The 15,213-nt window shown below is 36.2% G+C and overlaps 2 protein-coding genes across 7 annotated transcripts; both read right to left on the bottom strand.

Annotated features, from left to right (window-relative positions):
• Positions 1-1,490: 1,490 nt before the first annotated feature.
• Positions 1,491-5,279, bottom strand: LOC110802806 (uncharacterized). 6 transcript variants are annotated; one of them, XM_022008261.2, is made up of 3 exons: positions 5,075-5,279; positions 4,257-4,352; positions 1,491-2,032 (listed from the first exon to the last, which is right to left on the bottom strand). In XM_022008261.2, exon 3 carries the CDS (start codon positions 2,025-2,027, stop codon positions 1,644-1,646), a length of 384 nt encoding a protein of 127 aa, XP_021863953.1. In that variant the 5' UTR covers positions 2,028-2,032; positions 4,257-4,352; positions 5,075-5,279; the 3' UTR covers positions 1,491-1,643. The 6 variants fall into 6 exon arrangements, with proteins under 6 accessions (XP_021863953.1, XP_021863951.1, XP_056693450.1 ...); XM_022008259.2 differs by lacking the exon at positions 4,257-4,352 and adding an exon at positions 3,159-3,218; XM_056837472.1 differs by having other exon boundaries at positions 5,095-5,279.
• Positions 5,280-6,132: 853 nt separating this feature from the next.
• LOC110802816 (uncharacterized) lies at positions 6,133-14,949 on the bottom strand. The gene is made up of 14 exons (XM_022008279.2): positions 14,771-14,949; positions 14,505-14,600; positions 14,203-14,399; positions 13,556-13,628; positions 13,142-13,216; positions 12,932-13,042; positions 12,798-12,840; positions 11,336-11,414; positions 7,597-7,699; positions 7,419-7,514; positions 7,300-7,332; positions 6,863-6,959; positions 6,676-6,760; positions 6,133-6,589 (listed from the first exon to the last, which is right to left on the bottom strand). Exons 2-14 carry the CDS (start codon positions 14,589-14,591, stop codon positions 6,463-6,465), a joined length of 1,206 nt encoding a protein of 401 aa, XP_021863971.2. The 5' UTR covers positions 14,592-14,600; positions 14,771-14,949; the 3' UTR covers positions 6,133-6,462.
• Between the last annotated feature and the right edge of the window lie 264 nt (positions 14,950-15,213).

The following is a 15,213-nucleotide window of genomic DNA, read 5'->3' as shown; positions in this document are numbered from 1 at the left end:
GCATAACCAACAAAAAAACCTAGAAGGATACTAGATATTATTAAAAAATTAATAATTACTAATGTCGTGTTCATTATTAACATATTTTATGAGAGGACAAAACATATTGAAGCAGAACGGTCACTCCGTCGGAGATGCAATCAAAGATGGAATTATTAGTCGTTCGTATGTGTAGACAAATGTGCAATTAGCAGATATTTTCACTAAAGGATTGAACACACATGTTAAGTTTTTTTCTTGGCAAGATGGGCATTCGAGATATCCATGCTCCATCTTAAAGGAATATTACGGAACATACGACATATTCTAGATTTCTAGTAATAGAGTTTCACTAGTATACTATTTCCTAAATCCACGTACGTTTGTATAGAATTAGGAAAGCATATTGTACTATAAATATCGAGGTGAGTTATAATATTCTATGAGTAATAGACGTACTCCAATACAAATTAAAACCCTATTAATTGATGGAAAACATGGATTGTTTGATGGTGGCAAATTACATGGAAGATGTAATTAATGATGATGACATGTTGATAGAAATACTAATTCGATTACCAATCCGAGAAGCACATGAATGTAAGACCGTCTCGAAACGTTGGCTCTCAATTATTTCAAGTCCTTTTTTCAGGAATCGTTAATGCAGTCATCGTGATTCGTGACCATCAAAACAACGTTTCATTACTTTACAACGTTTATAGTAAAACACAAATTAAACATCTTCATCTTCATCTTCATCTTCATCTTCATCTTTTAAAGAGCGATACTTTTATGCAGGAACACGAACACCAAGTTGTTTGTTTGGCGATGAAGATGATACGAACGAGCAGCTAGCTATTTCATCAATTAATTTTAGTGGTTGTTTGCGTAGCAAAGATGATCCAATGCAATATAAAGTGGTGACTGTTCAACCTCAACGCCATGTAAGTGAAGGTGTTGTGACTTTAACTTATTCATCTTCTGTTCTAGTTTTTAATAAATGCTTCTCCCAATTCACTTTGTTTTCAATCACATGCATTGGGAATTTGGGATGGAAGAAGTAAATGTTCCACTATTTATAATGGAATGTTATTTTGGTGTTTGGACACGATCCCTTCAACAGGCCTAACCGTTAGATGGAACGTAACAACATGACTTCAACATTAACAGTAACAGTCTGGGACTTGAAAGACTACACCAACCGTATTTGGAGCGTAAAACATATATTATGTTCATCTTGATTGGCCTCCTTTTATGAATATGATCACTAGTAGTAATCCACAACTGATAAGAATCATGGCCGGGTTTCAATCCTTTTGATGAAGATATGATGTTGTCTATCTTCTCATTTCTCACCGTTATGTGGCTGTCAATCTTACAACTAAAACTCTGCAAACTATCTTCACTTTCGAACCAAGCCACTTGGGTTCATCCAGATTCTTCATATATGTCCCTCCCTCTTGGCCGGCACCCTTGACTTGTTACCAATTATATCATAGAAATATTCTAAGTTTTATGGTTATAACTATTATTTATAGTCCTTCCTCTTTCTAGCCACTTGAAAAGTCTAGGAACCTTCGAAATACAGAAATAATTTAAGCAACTTGAAGTCTAGGAACCTTCGCTAAAGGAGAGAGAAATATTAAGATGAAAAGAAGATATTATTACTTCTTGGAATCCTCATCCTTCATCTTCTTCTCCCATCTACGCTTCTTGTAATCCAGCAACATTTGTGGCATCTTCTTCATCAATTCAGCAGTATGAGCACGTTTCTCTGCTGCAATTCTGTCAACCTTGTGTCCTTTCCTTTTTGTTCTCATCTCTTTTCTTGCTGGGTCATATGGCCAGTCTTGTTCGGCAAGTAGGACTTCTTTGCGGATCCTTGCACGACGTCGAGCACTTATTCCCAAAGGCTTCCATGCACCGAGTTCCCAGTAACCCCAAACACCTTTCGCAAACTCATCCCTGTACTTCACTAACTTCTCCTGCCAAGGATATTGGTATTCAGTCGCTGCCTTTGCCACGGTTTTCACAGCCTTGCTTGCCATCACTCCTGTTCATTTACCACACAAAAGTTTGAATATTACAAAATGTTTCTAAACGAAAACAACAATTGTTTAGACAGGCAACAGTAGATCACTAAACAGGGGTCATACAAATCAAATTATGAGCTTGAACAAATCAATATGTGTAACTGCTAACTGGTCAATTAATTACGGTAAATAAGAGTTTTGATTAGTTTTTAAGCATGGTATTCTCAGGCAAAATATTAATGGCCATAATAAAATAAAATAAAAGTCACAAATGAATAGCATCAGAAGTGATATAAACTTCCTGATATGAACTTAATAACACCTCAAAAAAGTCACACCAGAAGACAATTCCTCAAAACACTTAACCTGTAAAGTAAAAACCAATTATTTATTCAAACGAAACAAGGATTCTAAGCTTATAGGACTTCAACATACCAACAATCCTAATTTTCTATACACCAACATTAACCCAAACAGGAATACTGAGATTACAGGACTATTCCCGAACATGTTGATCGAAGACATCAAGAAATTGCATTAAAAGATACAGGATTTTAACCTAGGTTGCACAGAAACCGTGAAACGGATATGGGGAAACGGCAATTTAAATAATTTGTAATACAAATACATAAATTAAAGGAATTTAAATAGAAAATATGGTCAGATAATGCAGTTAATAATCTAATATTATCATAGAATGAGCAGATATGACAAAGGTGAATTTCAGTTGGGCATTTTGTCGAACACTTGGAATGCAAGCCCATAATACCTAGAATTCAAGCCTTTAATAATCAAACCACTGACACAAATCTTAACATTGGCTATTGTCCAAGTATCCATACACTTATAAAACAATATCAAATAATCAAATATCCAAATGGTGTAAAATTAAACTGACTCAAATTAAGCCATTTAGTGACTCAATTTCGTATACAATTAGTGACTCAATTTCGTATAATTTGAAGTATTGAGCACAATTGTGCATCAAATCAACCCATTTCGTATAAATTAATCTCATTTTTGTATAAATTAAACTCATTTCGTATAAATTAAGGGGTGTTTAGATAATTAGGTCTTTAACTACTTAATTCATACAGTACAATACTACAATATTAACAAATTGGACAGAAAATCCTATGACCTTACCTCGACGCCGCCACCGACGACCACTATCTGCGGTGAAGAGTGAAACCAAAGGGAGGATCGCTGTACCAGAGGAAGAAGGAATAGCGGAGATATTGAGAGAATCGGAGAGCCTAGGTTATAATAAATGCTAACATTGGGAATTTGGGGGATTTTAAAAAGGAAACGTCTGTTATTTCCAAAAAGAGCGTTTCCCCAGCGTCTTTTCTGAATTCATTAGTGCGAAACGTTTTTAAGAAAAATGAGACGTTTTTACCGCGTTTCTGCGTTTCCACGTTTCGAAACGTTTTGGAAACGCCCAGATGCCAAAAAAACCACGTTTCCGTGCATCATAGATCTTAACCCTATTACTCCGTAATACAAAAGGTTGACTATAGTATAATGGGCTGATCACTGAGAATACACCATACAATTGACAATAGCAAACAGATGCCAACCTTAAAACAAAGCCATCTAATGTACAAAAGGAACACAACTGCATCATAATAATCAAGAGAAAGATACCAACATGAACAACTTTGAGCATCTCAAATTGCGGTAAATAAGAGTTTGATTACTTTTTAAGCATGGTATTCTCAAGCACAATATAAATGGCGATAATCAAAATATTTCACGAATGAATAGCATCAGAAGTGATATAAACTTCCTGATATGAATTTAATAACACCTCAAAAAAGTCACGTCAGAAGACAATTCCTCAAAAACATAACCTGTAAAGTATGAAATAATGAGTTTTATGAAACCAGTTTCCATGATTAGACCATCTAAAACCTTTAAGGAAAACGCATTAGAAAAGACAAATTCATCTGGCTATAACCCATAATCACTAAGTTGAAAGAAACAAAAGTACCTTGTGCACAATTTTAATTACAGAAGCACAGCTCACATACCATGCTCTCTAAATAAGACCGTTCTTTAGTTTCATACAAGGCCACTTACATGGAAGACATTAGATCAGATTCCATAGAAGTTGGTCAATCAAAAAGGTACATTCAAATAATATGATATTTCCAATGCTTATGCCCAACCAAATAAGGAGCTACACAAGAATACACCAGTAGCATTCTCACAATCTATTTCAGAAAAGAAGAGAGTGTGAACCTCTACAACATGGAAGGACGCCAAGTACAAACTCCTGCAGTCATTTGCAATAACAAACCGATAATATCTCCCCGAGAATACACCAAGAAATGTTTCCTAAACAGGAATAACAAGGCTATGGTTAAGAGGTGGTAATTGGCTTCCAGATAAACATGCCCGTCACCGAGCCTCTGGGAACAGGGAGAAAAGGCCCATTTTCATAGTCTTCTATCCCAACATAAAAAGGGTTTTAAAATAAAGTGTTGTGAAAGTAGGTCGAATAGTTCAGATGCTTCAATGGCATTAAGGATTTGAGGCCTTGTTAATCATCAAACATATTAAGGAATCAAAAGTTAGAATCTAACCTAATTCACTATCTTGTCATGAACAAAACTAATTCCTCAACATTTCCTCAAGCTTCCAATTCAAATTATAAAAAATATTGCACAAATTATTGTTCAGTCTTATAAATTATAGATAAAAACAATTCAATCAAACTAAACTTTATTATGCCCTTAAATTATTGCTCTTTTGTACTCTGCTCCCTTCTTAGAAACACCAAATCAGCCCCAACACATCTCCAATATTTAAACAAAAACAAATTGAAAAATGTATAATAGGATTTTCAACTACAATTACGAACGGGGTATATAGACTAATTAAAATAAAAACAACACCAAAACAAAGCTAACAAAAAATTGAACAAGATTTCACCATTGAAACATCATATCAGGAGACGGAATGTATTTAAACATTTTTGGATCTATAAAAATGCAAACAAAATCAACAGAAAAACACGCAAAAAAAATCGATACAAAATAGAAAAGTGAAAAAAATACTTGAGGAAAAGACGCTATACACTGTCGTCAAGCACCCAGAATAGAAGCCCCGGAGATGGAGAGGTGGTTGGCAGAGGCGCCGCCGATCAGAGGGGGTGATGCAACTGGAAGCTGGTGTTTTTGCTGGAGGAGGCAATTAGAACGACGGAGGAGAGGAAGAGCAGCTGAGAGTTGGAGTTTGACTGTGGGGAAAGAAAATTCATTTGGGGTTTTTATTCTTTTTTTTTAATAAATTAATTCTTTCTAGGAATTCCGATTTCCAGCAAAATTGTTAAAAAATGCCAAAATTCTGAAATACACCCCTATTTTAATTAATTTGTAATTTCCATCCACATCATCAAAGAAAATCGGTCCTTTTCTTTTGTCCTTATTTTTTTTTAACAAGTCAGGACTACATCGCCAACTCAATTAGTGATGTAGTCGACTAAATCGACAATTGAATTAGCGACGTAAGAAGAATACATCTAATGAAGTTGGCATTTTGCCTTTGTTTTAGTTAGTGGAAGTGAACAAACAAAATGACCGTGAAAATTAACAATAAAAATCATCAATTGAATTTACGATGTTGTACAGTAAAATCACCAACTTCAATCGGCGATTTATTATTGAACCGAAAATATCAATATCTAAACGAATACTAATGAGCACGATAGATTGAGAATTTATTGAAAAGGAGGCAGAAATGTTAACATCTTTTATCATTTTAGCCAAAGTAACTCAAATTTCAATGATATAAACAAATTAGGATAAAAAATCTCATTTTTTATGCTTGATTTTAAAAAAAATGGAAACTGTCTAGATTAAACTATATGAAGACCATAACCATCTCCCATGACATAGCTATAAGTATAACAAAAACAAATGGTTATCCATTATAAAAATTGAAAAACCTTCTACTACTTGTCGATGTCGCTCACCTCCATAATCAATCTACCATATTTTTGAAAGTTTAGCCACTAACATCAAAAGAAAACCTTAGTAAACGATTTCATTTTCATACCTGGTCAGAATTTCTTTCTTCAAATAAATTGTTTCAAATGAGGCAAACAAAAAACAAATAAAAAATCATAATAATATCTGTTTGACAAAAATGAATTACATTGACAGCAGCAAGAATTTCATCAAACTGCCAGATATCATTTGGATTTCCAAGGACAGATTACAGACGCCCAAAGAAGGAATACAATTTTAGATAAACAATTTTAGATAAATTGTCGAAACACAAGACAATCAATCTAAGCCATCTTATCCCAGAAGCCCAAAACTTCGACAAGTCAATAAGAACTATATTTCAATATCAGAAGCCATGATGCTTGAAAATCATTTTTCCAACTACTAAACTGAATGATAAATAGCCGAAACAAAATTCAAAATGAAAAAGTAATATTCTACGCAGCGGAGGTAGGTTTTTGAGTTCTCAACCCGAACAAATTCTCAAATAACTTGGGAGCCATTGGGGGGAGGTCTATCGGTTCAGGAGCCATGAAATTGACTATTTTTTCATGGACATGATACCTGCCACAAAATCATTAACACAATTTAAGTTTCAGGAGAATATCAATAAATTGGAAAAGGTAAGACCAAAAGACTGAGAAACAGACCTGATTTTTCGGCTCTTAGAGGCTCGGCGGTCTACCACTTTCCTTTTCTTGGTTTGTAGCCTTTTCAAAGCATAAAATGCTGACTCTGCAAAGTTTATTGTAAAGATTTGTTCTTTAGATTGCTCATTATATACAAGCATAAAGTATGAAGTATGTATGATCAATTTGTCGATCAACGGGAACTTACCGGAAGATGATGGGTCAATTGTCTCAAAGAACTCCTTCAGCAATTGTTGGTAGAATTCAGAGTCGTCCAGAAGCTCAGGGTCACCCTCAGTGTTTCCCTAATTGAAAAAAGAAAATTAATCATGCTTCCACTGAGGAGAATTGTGCACAATCACAACATAGGAGAAGAAGATCACAGCTATTTATGGTTAAAAAGGGCTGATCGGGGTCATGGGATTGATGCATGTAGAGGATGGATACGAAAAACGCTTAACGAGATATCAGACCACAAGACCCAGCAGAGGTTAGTTGTATTGTCCAATCTGATACGGAGTAATACTAAAGTCTCGACCGCTATAAACCTCCTCCGCCCCACCAAAAATAAACAGCTTCATATAATTAGAGAGTGGTCTAGGGAGCCATAACAGTAAAAAGAAGTAACCAGCTTAGAGAATATACCTCTTCATTGGCGTTGCCCACTTGCTTAGCAATCTACCATGAAAGAATCAACATCAAAGTTAATAGATAGAGGACAAAAAGTTTGTATATCAAATTAAGGCACCATATTAAAAACTTACGTTGCCAAATACACCAACTATTTCTCTTCTCAGCTGCATACTCTTAATCATTTTACTTGGATCCCTCATGTATGTTGCCACTTGATCACTTATATTCTATAACCATAGAAAGAATGAGATAACCAGGGGACATCTAACAACAACACAGAATGACTTCTAGTGTAGTGATGCACCTTACCTGGTTAAAGGCCAACAATTTCACTTTCTTTGCAGCACCACCACTGTGGACATCCGCTTTTCTCTGCCATTTATCTATGGCCTTATTTCTAAAAGGTGCTACTCTGCAAAAAAAAAGCGTAATGGGTATCCAGTTTATCTACATAATGGTAACAGAATTGTGGTTGCGTACAAACTCAGCTAAAAGCCATAACAAAAGCATGAAAAAACAGATAGTTGAGTAAGCAACCTAACAGTTTTAACGAATACAGACTACAGAGTATGAAGTACCAAATGCAATTATGTTATGAGTTAACATAACTACAACAGAAATTAAAGAAGAAAGATTTTTAGTTGATAATAATGGAATTACAGAAATTGATGATAGTTATCAAGCTTTCGAGTGGCCTGATTCACTCCCAAGACCTAAACAAAGCAAAATAACGATTCAATATGCTGGATATCCTTCTCTTTACCCACACTCCCTTATTTATAGCTTTTCTGAGTCTTTTTTCATCTAACCAACGAACTAACTAGCTCTTCAAGCTACCCTTGACAAACTAATTATGCAATACCTAAAGTGCCCCTTCCTATTAGTCTAGTTCATCATAAATTGTGATGTACTCAATCACATATAGGATTAGAGAACTCACTGACAAAAAGGCATTCCCACAGAATTCCACTAGAACATCCATGAAGAAGTAACAACCGTGGAGGCCTGGAGCAAAGCTGGACTGATTATCATCTGTCAGGGAGATCAGAATCAGGAGAACCAGGCTACGGTGAAGCGGTGAGGCCTTTGATAGGGACGGTCTGTCTCCTTCAAAGAACATGCTTGGTTCACTAAGTCAGGTCATGACAAGTGTTGAGCTATCCTATGCATAGAGTCTAGGGTAAGTGACCAGGCCTCAAATATGGCCTAGTAATTTGTGCCAATTGGCTGTAACAGAGATGCAAACTCTTCATAAAAAATCCCTGGTTCCGTTGCTCTCATGTGCAGCGACAGATAGTCGAGAACCAGCTCTTATACATGCAACCCCACCTCAGTTCGTCTTCATTTTTTAGGCTACTAAAGGCATCAATGGCTCTATCGGCTTGGAACCCAACATCACATGAAGACAAATTCAAACAGCAATAACAAAATCAATGACCAAGGGCAAGTGATCAGTTTCACTTTTGCACGAGACTGAGGGTGATAACTAGGGTAAATTTTGGAGGTTGCCTACGAAAAATATGTTATTTGACTTACTCCCTCTGCCTCTATTTCGGTTCACAATAACAAATACTTCCACTGTTCTTTTTTAAATGACACAATTATTTAGGCATGTTTGCCAATGCACGATTTTACACATTAATATCTTCAACTACGGATAAGAAAAAATTATATAAAGTTGATATTTAAAAAATATTTATTGAGACGAATCTAATAAGACCCCACAAGACTATGTTTTTTCTTAAGTATAAATCACAAAAGCAAGTCAAATGAGCTTGTGTGAATAGTGTCCAAAACCCAATTGTGTTATCTAATAAGAAACGGAGGAAGTACTTCGTATCAAGGAGAGAGGTGAAAATAGTGGAAGGTAGCTAGGTAAGAACCTAGGTATAAGGCTCAACATTTATGCAAGTACAGAGAAAAAGGCTTGCAAAAAAGGCGTGTGAACTACATTTTGGGACAGCCAAATGAGATATATCTGACTGAAATTAGGGGACACATCGACACCCAAATACGGTATATCTGAAGTTCTGAACTTAAATGGGCAGAGGGAGCATTAACAACATTCATATTAAAAGATAAAGAGATGAGCTAGCTATGATGGAAGCCTTTCTCCCCCGATAATTTTGGCAAGAGAGACAAAATCTCTTCCCCATCAAGCAACCTACAGAAACTCCACTGAACCCACAATTGTGTCTTCACGGACTTTACCTTCAGTTTTAACTTTTAACAATGGGATTATAGAAATTGATAAAGCAACTTTTCACATCACTTCACTGGTAAGTCGTGAGAAAGGCAAGTCCCAGTATTTCTCATCACATTCCCACTCTTTCACCGTACGGAATAAAAAAGAATGCCACCTCGAACAAAGAATAACATCTAGCCATAGCGGCATTGCGTTATCACCTTCAAGTACAGCAGTAGACTTGTAGAGCATATCCATGAATCCCCCAAGCAATTGATTGCTTACTCCTCCCAATCTTAGTTTAAAAAGGCGCAAGGCGCACAAGGGTCATGGAGCCTAGGCGCAAGGCGCACGCCTTTTGGATGCGTACATAATTTCCTAATAAACCTTAAAGTTCGGTATAGAACAAAATTCACACAACATGTACTCAAAACAAATAATACTATTGGAGTGCCATATTTTCTTGCCGGTTCATAAGCATCGGTGATCCCATTGATGGAGTGCCAAAATTAGAACCTTCTATGGTAATTACAAGCTGGAAATATGAAAATTAACTCATATTATCCCAAAAAGCTTAGGTTCTAGAGATATGACCGTTGATAGATCACATGGGGTGTGTTAAGAAAGATAAAAAAAAAGTAAATAAAAGGATCCACGTCACCCTATTGCGCCTGGAGACTTATCAGTGGGCCTGGAGAGCTGAAGGCGCCGAAGGCTGCGCCTAGGCGCGCTTTTTGAAACTAAGCTCCCAATTATGAGGACATATAGAAAAAGGCAAGCTCAACACTTACAACTATCAATTCTACCCAATACTTTCTGAAAATAAAGGTATCCAAAAAAAACAAAAAACACCTAAACACAACTGAAACCAAATCACATAGGTAATTACCAAAAACCATACCACATAAAACACTCTAGAAACGTTTCATGCACCCCCAAAAACACCACTAATAATGAGTCTCAGACTCTCAAACCCTAGCAGTCATGTGTTAAGTCTGTACACCAGCACCAAAAAAGTTGAGGATAAAAAAGAGCTAAAACTACTATTTCACCAGCCACACAAATAGAGGAGAGAGAAACCATTGAACAAATCATCGGAGAAGATAACCAGAGCCCCTGCAATCTCGACCGACTAGCCTCTCTGTAGAACAAAACCCCCAATGTGTACTTACTTATTTTGATGGATTTCTTCTTCAATTGACAGATTTCTCCTCAAACCATACCCATATCTAATACCTGGAATCCTGGATCCGTGTCGGGTTGTATCGCCACTGGTACTACAGCAAATATGGGGTATCTGAGTAACATAGGATGGGGGTAATTTTCGTAGAATAAAGTCGAATCCAAATAAACTTATTTGAAAAAGATTTGTGGCAAATGAAAAGTTTGATGAGTCGCCCAAACTTGACCCGTTTGGGGTTAAGTATTATCAGGTGGAGAAAGAGATGACAATGGGGAACGAACAACCACATTACAGACGTTCATATTAAATACAGAAAGACTCAATAAGGATGTGATCATAATGAACAATTTAACAAGAATAGGGACTTGCAGAAGCCAAATGAAACATTAAAAAACAAAACCAAGATAGTTTTAAGTCAGCACAATCCAAATTTCAGCATTACTCCATCTCCAGACTTCACAAAAAATTACATACACCACCATCCAAAGTGATCTTCCAAGGTCAAACACTTCTTTCTAGTAATCCTAGTGGATCGGACATGATGCCTTCTTTTTTTTTCACTAATTGCAGTGACGAACGTAATTTAAATTACTAACCACCAAACAGGATGATAGAACACTGCAATGGATACATCATACTGTATCAACTATCAAGTGTTAGACAAGATGAGAGAAGCATACCTTGACTGTGCTTGAGAAATATGTAACCATTCTGTTTCTTCGTTAACAGTCATTTCCTCAACCTCCTCAGAAGATCCTCCTGGGAAAAAAAACCGGAAGAAAAAGGGGGCTTAACTGCTTAAGAAAGATAAGCAACAAACAGATACAGAAGAACTTCTATATTCATGCTAAACTACCAAGTATACACGGTATATCTTCCAGCATGAAACAAGATATGCAGTGTAGAAATGGTGTAAAGAACAGATAGTAAAGTAAGATCTCAGTACTTTTCTTATGGTTGATAACTTCCACAAAGGCCAAACTCACTCAATAAGAGAAAGAGATAATGATATTAACCACATACCAATCTAGACCTTATATAGGGAGTTCAAACTATCAACAACAACAAAATGCAACTTGATATACCAAATTGCTATTAACAAGAGTCAAATTTCTAAAGAGAGAAGTTGTCCTCTCATATCCTATGGCAGAAAAGGAACGCCTGCTGATATTGCAAACAAAAACTAAAAAAAATGCCAATCTGAGCTAAAGCATATATAGCACAACAAAACCTCTAGATCAAGTCGTACGTAGTGCTCTGATTAAGATACATGGGCGAAGACCATCGTAATTCATCCTCATCACAAGATATAGTGAGTAAACAGATTGTTCAGGAGTTTGAATATTATCCACCATATGATTCTACAACACAGCAGTGCAGGAAAAGAAAAATGCACCTTGATATACCAAATTGCTATTAACAAGTCAAATTTTTAAAGAGAGAAGTTGTCCTCTCATATCCTATGGCAGAAAAGGAACACCTGCTGATATTGCAAACAAAAACTAAAAAGATGCCAATCTGAGGGAAAGCATATATAGCACAACAAAACTTCCAGATCAAGTCGTACGTAGTGCTCTGATTAAGATACATGGGCGAAGACCATCCTAAATCATCCTCATCACATGATATAGTGAGTAAACAGATTGTTAAGGAGTTTGAATATTATCCACCATATGATTCTACACCACAGCAGTGCAGCAAAATCCCACACAGTAGTCGGTTAAATTTTTCCAATATTAAGCAAAAACAGGTTAAAAGCTATTAACATCTCAAAAGAAGAATCAATCAACGCAAGACAAACAGGAACTAAATCAACAAGATACTTACAGTAAATATCAAACAACTGCAAAAGACAAATTATGCAGGTCACTGAAATAAGTAGGTAGAAGTCCAACTACTATTTTGTATGCGTACTCTGCATAGGCTATCTTGCTATGTGGGAAAACACTGTTTCTAAGAGGACGAGAAACTTGCCACTAAACATGAAATATCATGACAGTTTTCCTGACACAAAAATTAATTCATTGGATTAACAAGCCTATCGCTGCTCAGTGCAGCTTACAGAAGCCATACAACCAATTCATAGCACTAGCCCACTAGGGCAGAGACATACTAAACAATTAATAAATATCTGAAATATACCTTCTGCGGCTTCACCAATTGATTGATTATTGTCAAGTAGAGCCTACATCAAAGAAATAAGCATATTTCAGCTATCAACTGCCTATTATCAAGGATTCATAGTAACAAAATGAATAGGCGTTATATGAAAGTACCTCTTGTAAATGCACAAGGGATTCTATTGCTTCTTTAGATGAAGCAATGAGATCTGAATATGCGGCAGATACACCTTCATCTGCCTCACAGAATGATGACCGAATTGGTTCCTATAACCCAAAATCATATTTTTACCGCAACATTCCAAAGTGGAATAGCAACTAAGAGTAAATTATAAAAATAAAAATAAAATTAAAAAAAGAAAATACCTGCGGTAGCTTATTTGATTTAAAATATGGTTTCTGTAATAAGAACCTGAGTTCAAGGGCCTTATCCCACAGAGCCTACAAAAACACGAGGATCATTATAACAGCAGCACATTAAGCACTCTATAACATATGACATTCATATTTTCAAGAATGAGTTAAAGTTCTTGACGTAGAGCGTGAAATTATGAAAGCTAGTCCAGGAATTTTATTGTTTTTCTGTCATCATTCCTAAGAAACATATGCAAAAAGGCCAACTTCAAAACAGTTAAGAATCATGATGAAATATAGAGGAGTGCATAGCTAACAGTATTCAACATCATGTTTACAGTTGAAAATGGAAAACTTTAAACATGCAACATTTAATAACAGTCACTTCAAGCAAATAGCTCTGATGTACATCATATATGTAACTACCTTCTGGCTCTTAATAGCTTGCCCCTTTACATGATCTTCATCCTTGTGTCGCTTCAAATTTTGTATCAAGCTCCTAAACAAGCAACAAATTGAAGTGTTGAAATCAAAACCCATCCAAGTTGTAGTTCAAAAGACAAGAACCGCTAAACAGGTAAAGCTGATATGCAAATAAGAAATGCCCAGAAGCCAGCTCTAGGCCCATTGCCTTTTGAAGACAAGAACCAAAGCATCCCTCCCCCGCCCCCCCCCCCCCCCCCCCCCCCAATAAATACACCTCCCACCCACACCAACTACACGTTGATGAAGCCATTGTGCAATTCCCTGGAAGTGGTGAAATCTATGTGGATATAGGAATGGCATCTAAAATAGTCTGCACAGAACTTAAAACCCTATTGTATAAGTGTCAGTTACCTAAGACAATCCTCCACTACTATTCTAAAATTGGGACCAGAAGGAATACAAAAAAGGGACACACAAGAGAGATAGAAGAACCACAAGAAACAAAGAAGCGTACACGGTCATGCATATACAATTCCATTATAAAAACATCACTTTTGTGAAATTATCCACACACAATAATCACTAACATTCACATAGAGTAACAAGCCTCAAAAAGCATCCGAATTTTTCAAGAAAGGAAAACATACTGTTCCATATTTTGAAGATCTCTATACTCTTTCTCGAGTTCCTGCATCTCATCATCTTTCTGCCCAACATTTAATACACCAACATCGTCATCAGCTTCTTCTTCTCCTTCACTATCGTCCTCGCTCTCACCCTCACCCTCCTCATTTTCCTCCCCATCTGAATAATCATCAGATGCCTCAAACTCCTCTCCACTTACCTATATGATTTAATGGCAATCAAATTATAATTAAAAACCAACAAATCAAACATCCATCAAACAAAAAAACAGCTCAGAAAAACTAGTTAATTATAATTTTGGCACCTGGTTCACAAATTCATCCTCTTCTTCAAACCCTGACTCGCTATCGCTCTCAGGAGCTCGTTTTAATCGCTTTCGGGATGAACCCATTTTAAAACCCTACAGATAAAGAACCCTAATTTCAATTCCACTTTTTTTAATTCAATATGCAACCAGCCAACCAACCATCATATATGAAGTAATAGGTTTTTAGCGTAGATTGCTATAAATTACAGAAACAATTGACATTAATTTGAACATGAAGTACGAAATCAAGTGAAGAATCTTACGAGTTGGGTAAAGCAACGCCGGAAACTGACGAGAGTATCAAAAGCGGCACAACGGAAGAATAGTGTCTGGAAAAAAGTTAAACCTCCGCAAAACCCCTTTACTCCGACTTAAGGGCAAAATAAAAATAAATATGGATGAATAAATCATTCGTCAATTTCGCTTTAATTAGCTTTCTCTGTCCTTTTTCTCGTACCCCTCCGTTTACAAGAATACTTTCAACAATTTTACTCCGTATTAGGTGATATGCACTAATTTAATTATAAACTAGTATGTAACCCGGGCTTTGCCTCGGGTTTTGACTTTTATTCAGGCTTTTTTTATAACATATGTGCACGTAGAGATGGTGTCATCATCAAATTACGGCGGTGACATAAGATTAGTGGCCGATCAACAACCTCCCCGATCAAACCCCACATCCAAAAATCTAAACAAAGTCGGATCC

The sequence above is a fragment of the Spinacia oleracea genome, chromosome 2 (assembly GCF_020520425.1).
Source record: "Spinacia oleracea cultivar Varoflay chromosome 2, BTI_SOV_V1, whole genome shotgun sequence".
NCBI classification, from domain to species: Eukaryota; Viridiplantae; Streptophyta; class Magnoliopsida; order Caryophyllales; family Amaranthaceae; genus Spinacia; species Spinacia oleracea.
Note: the sequence above shows the minus strand (reverse complement) of the source record. Positions and strands in the feature narration are given on the sequence as shown.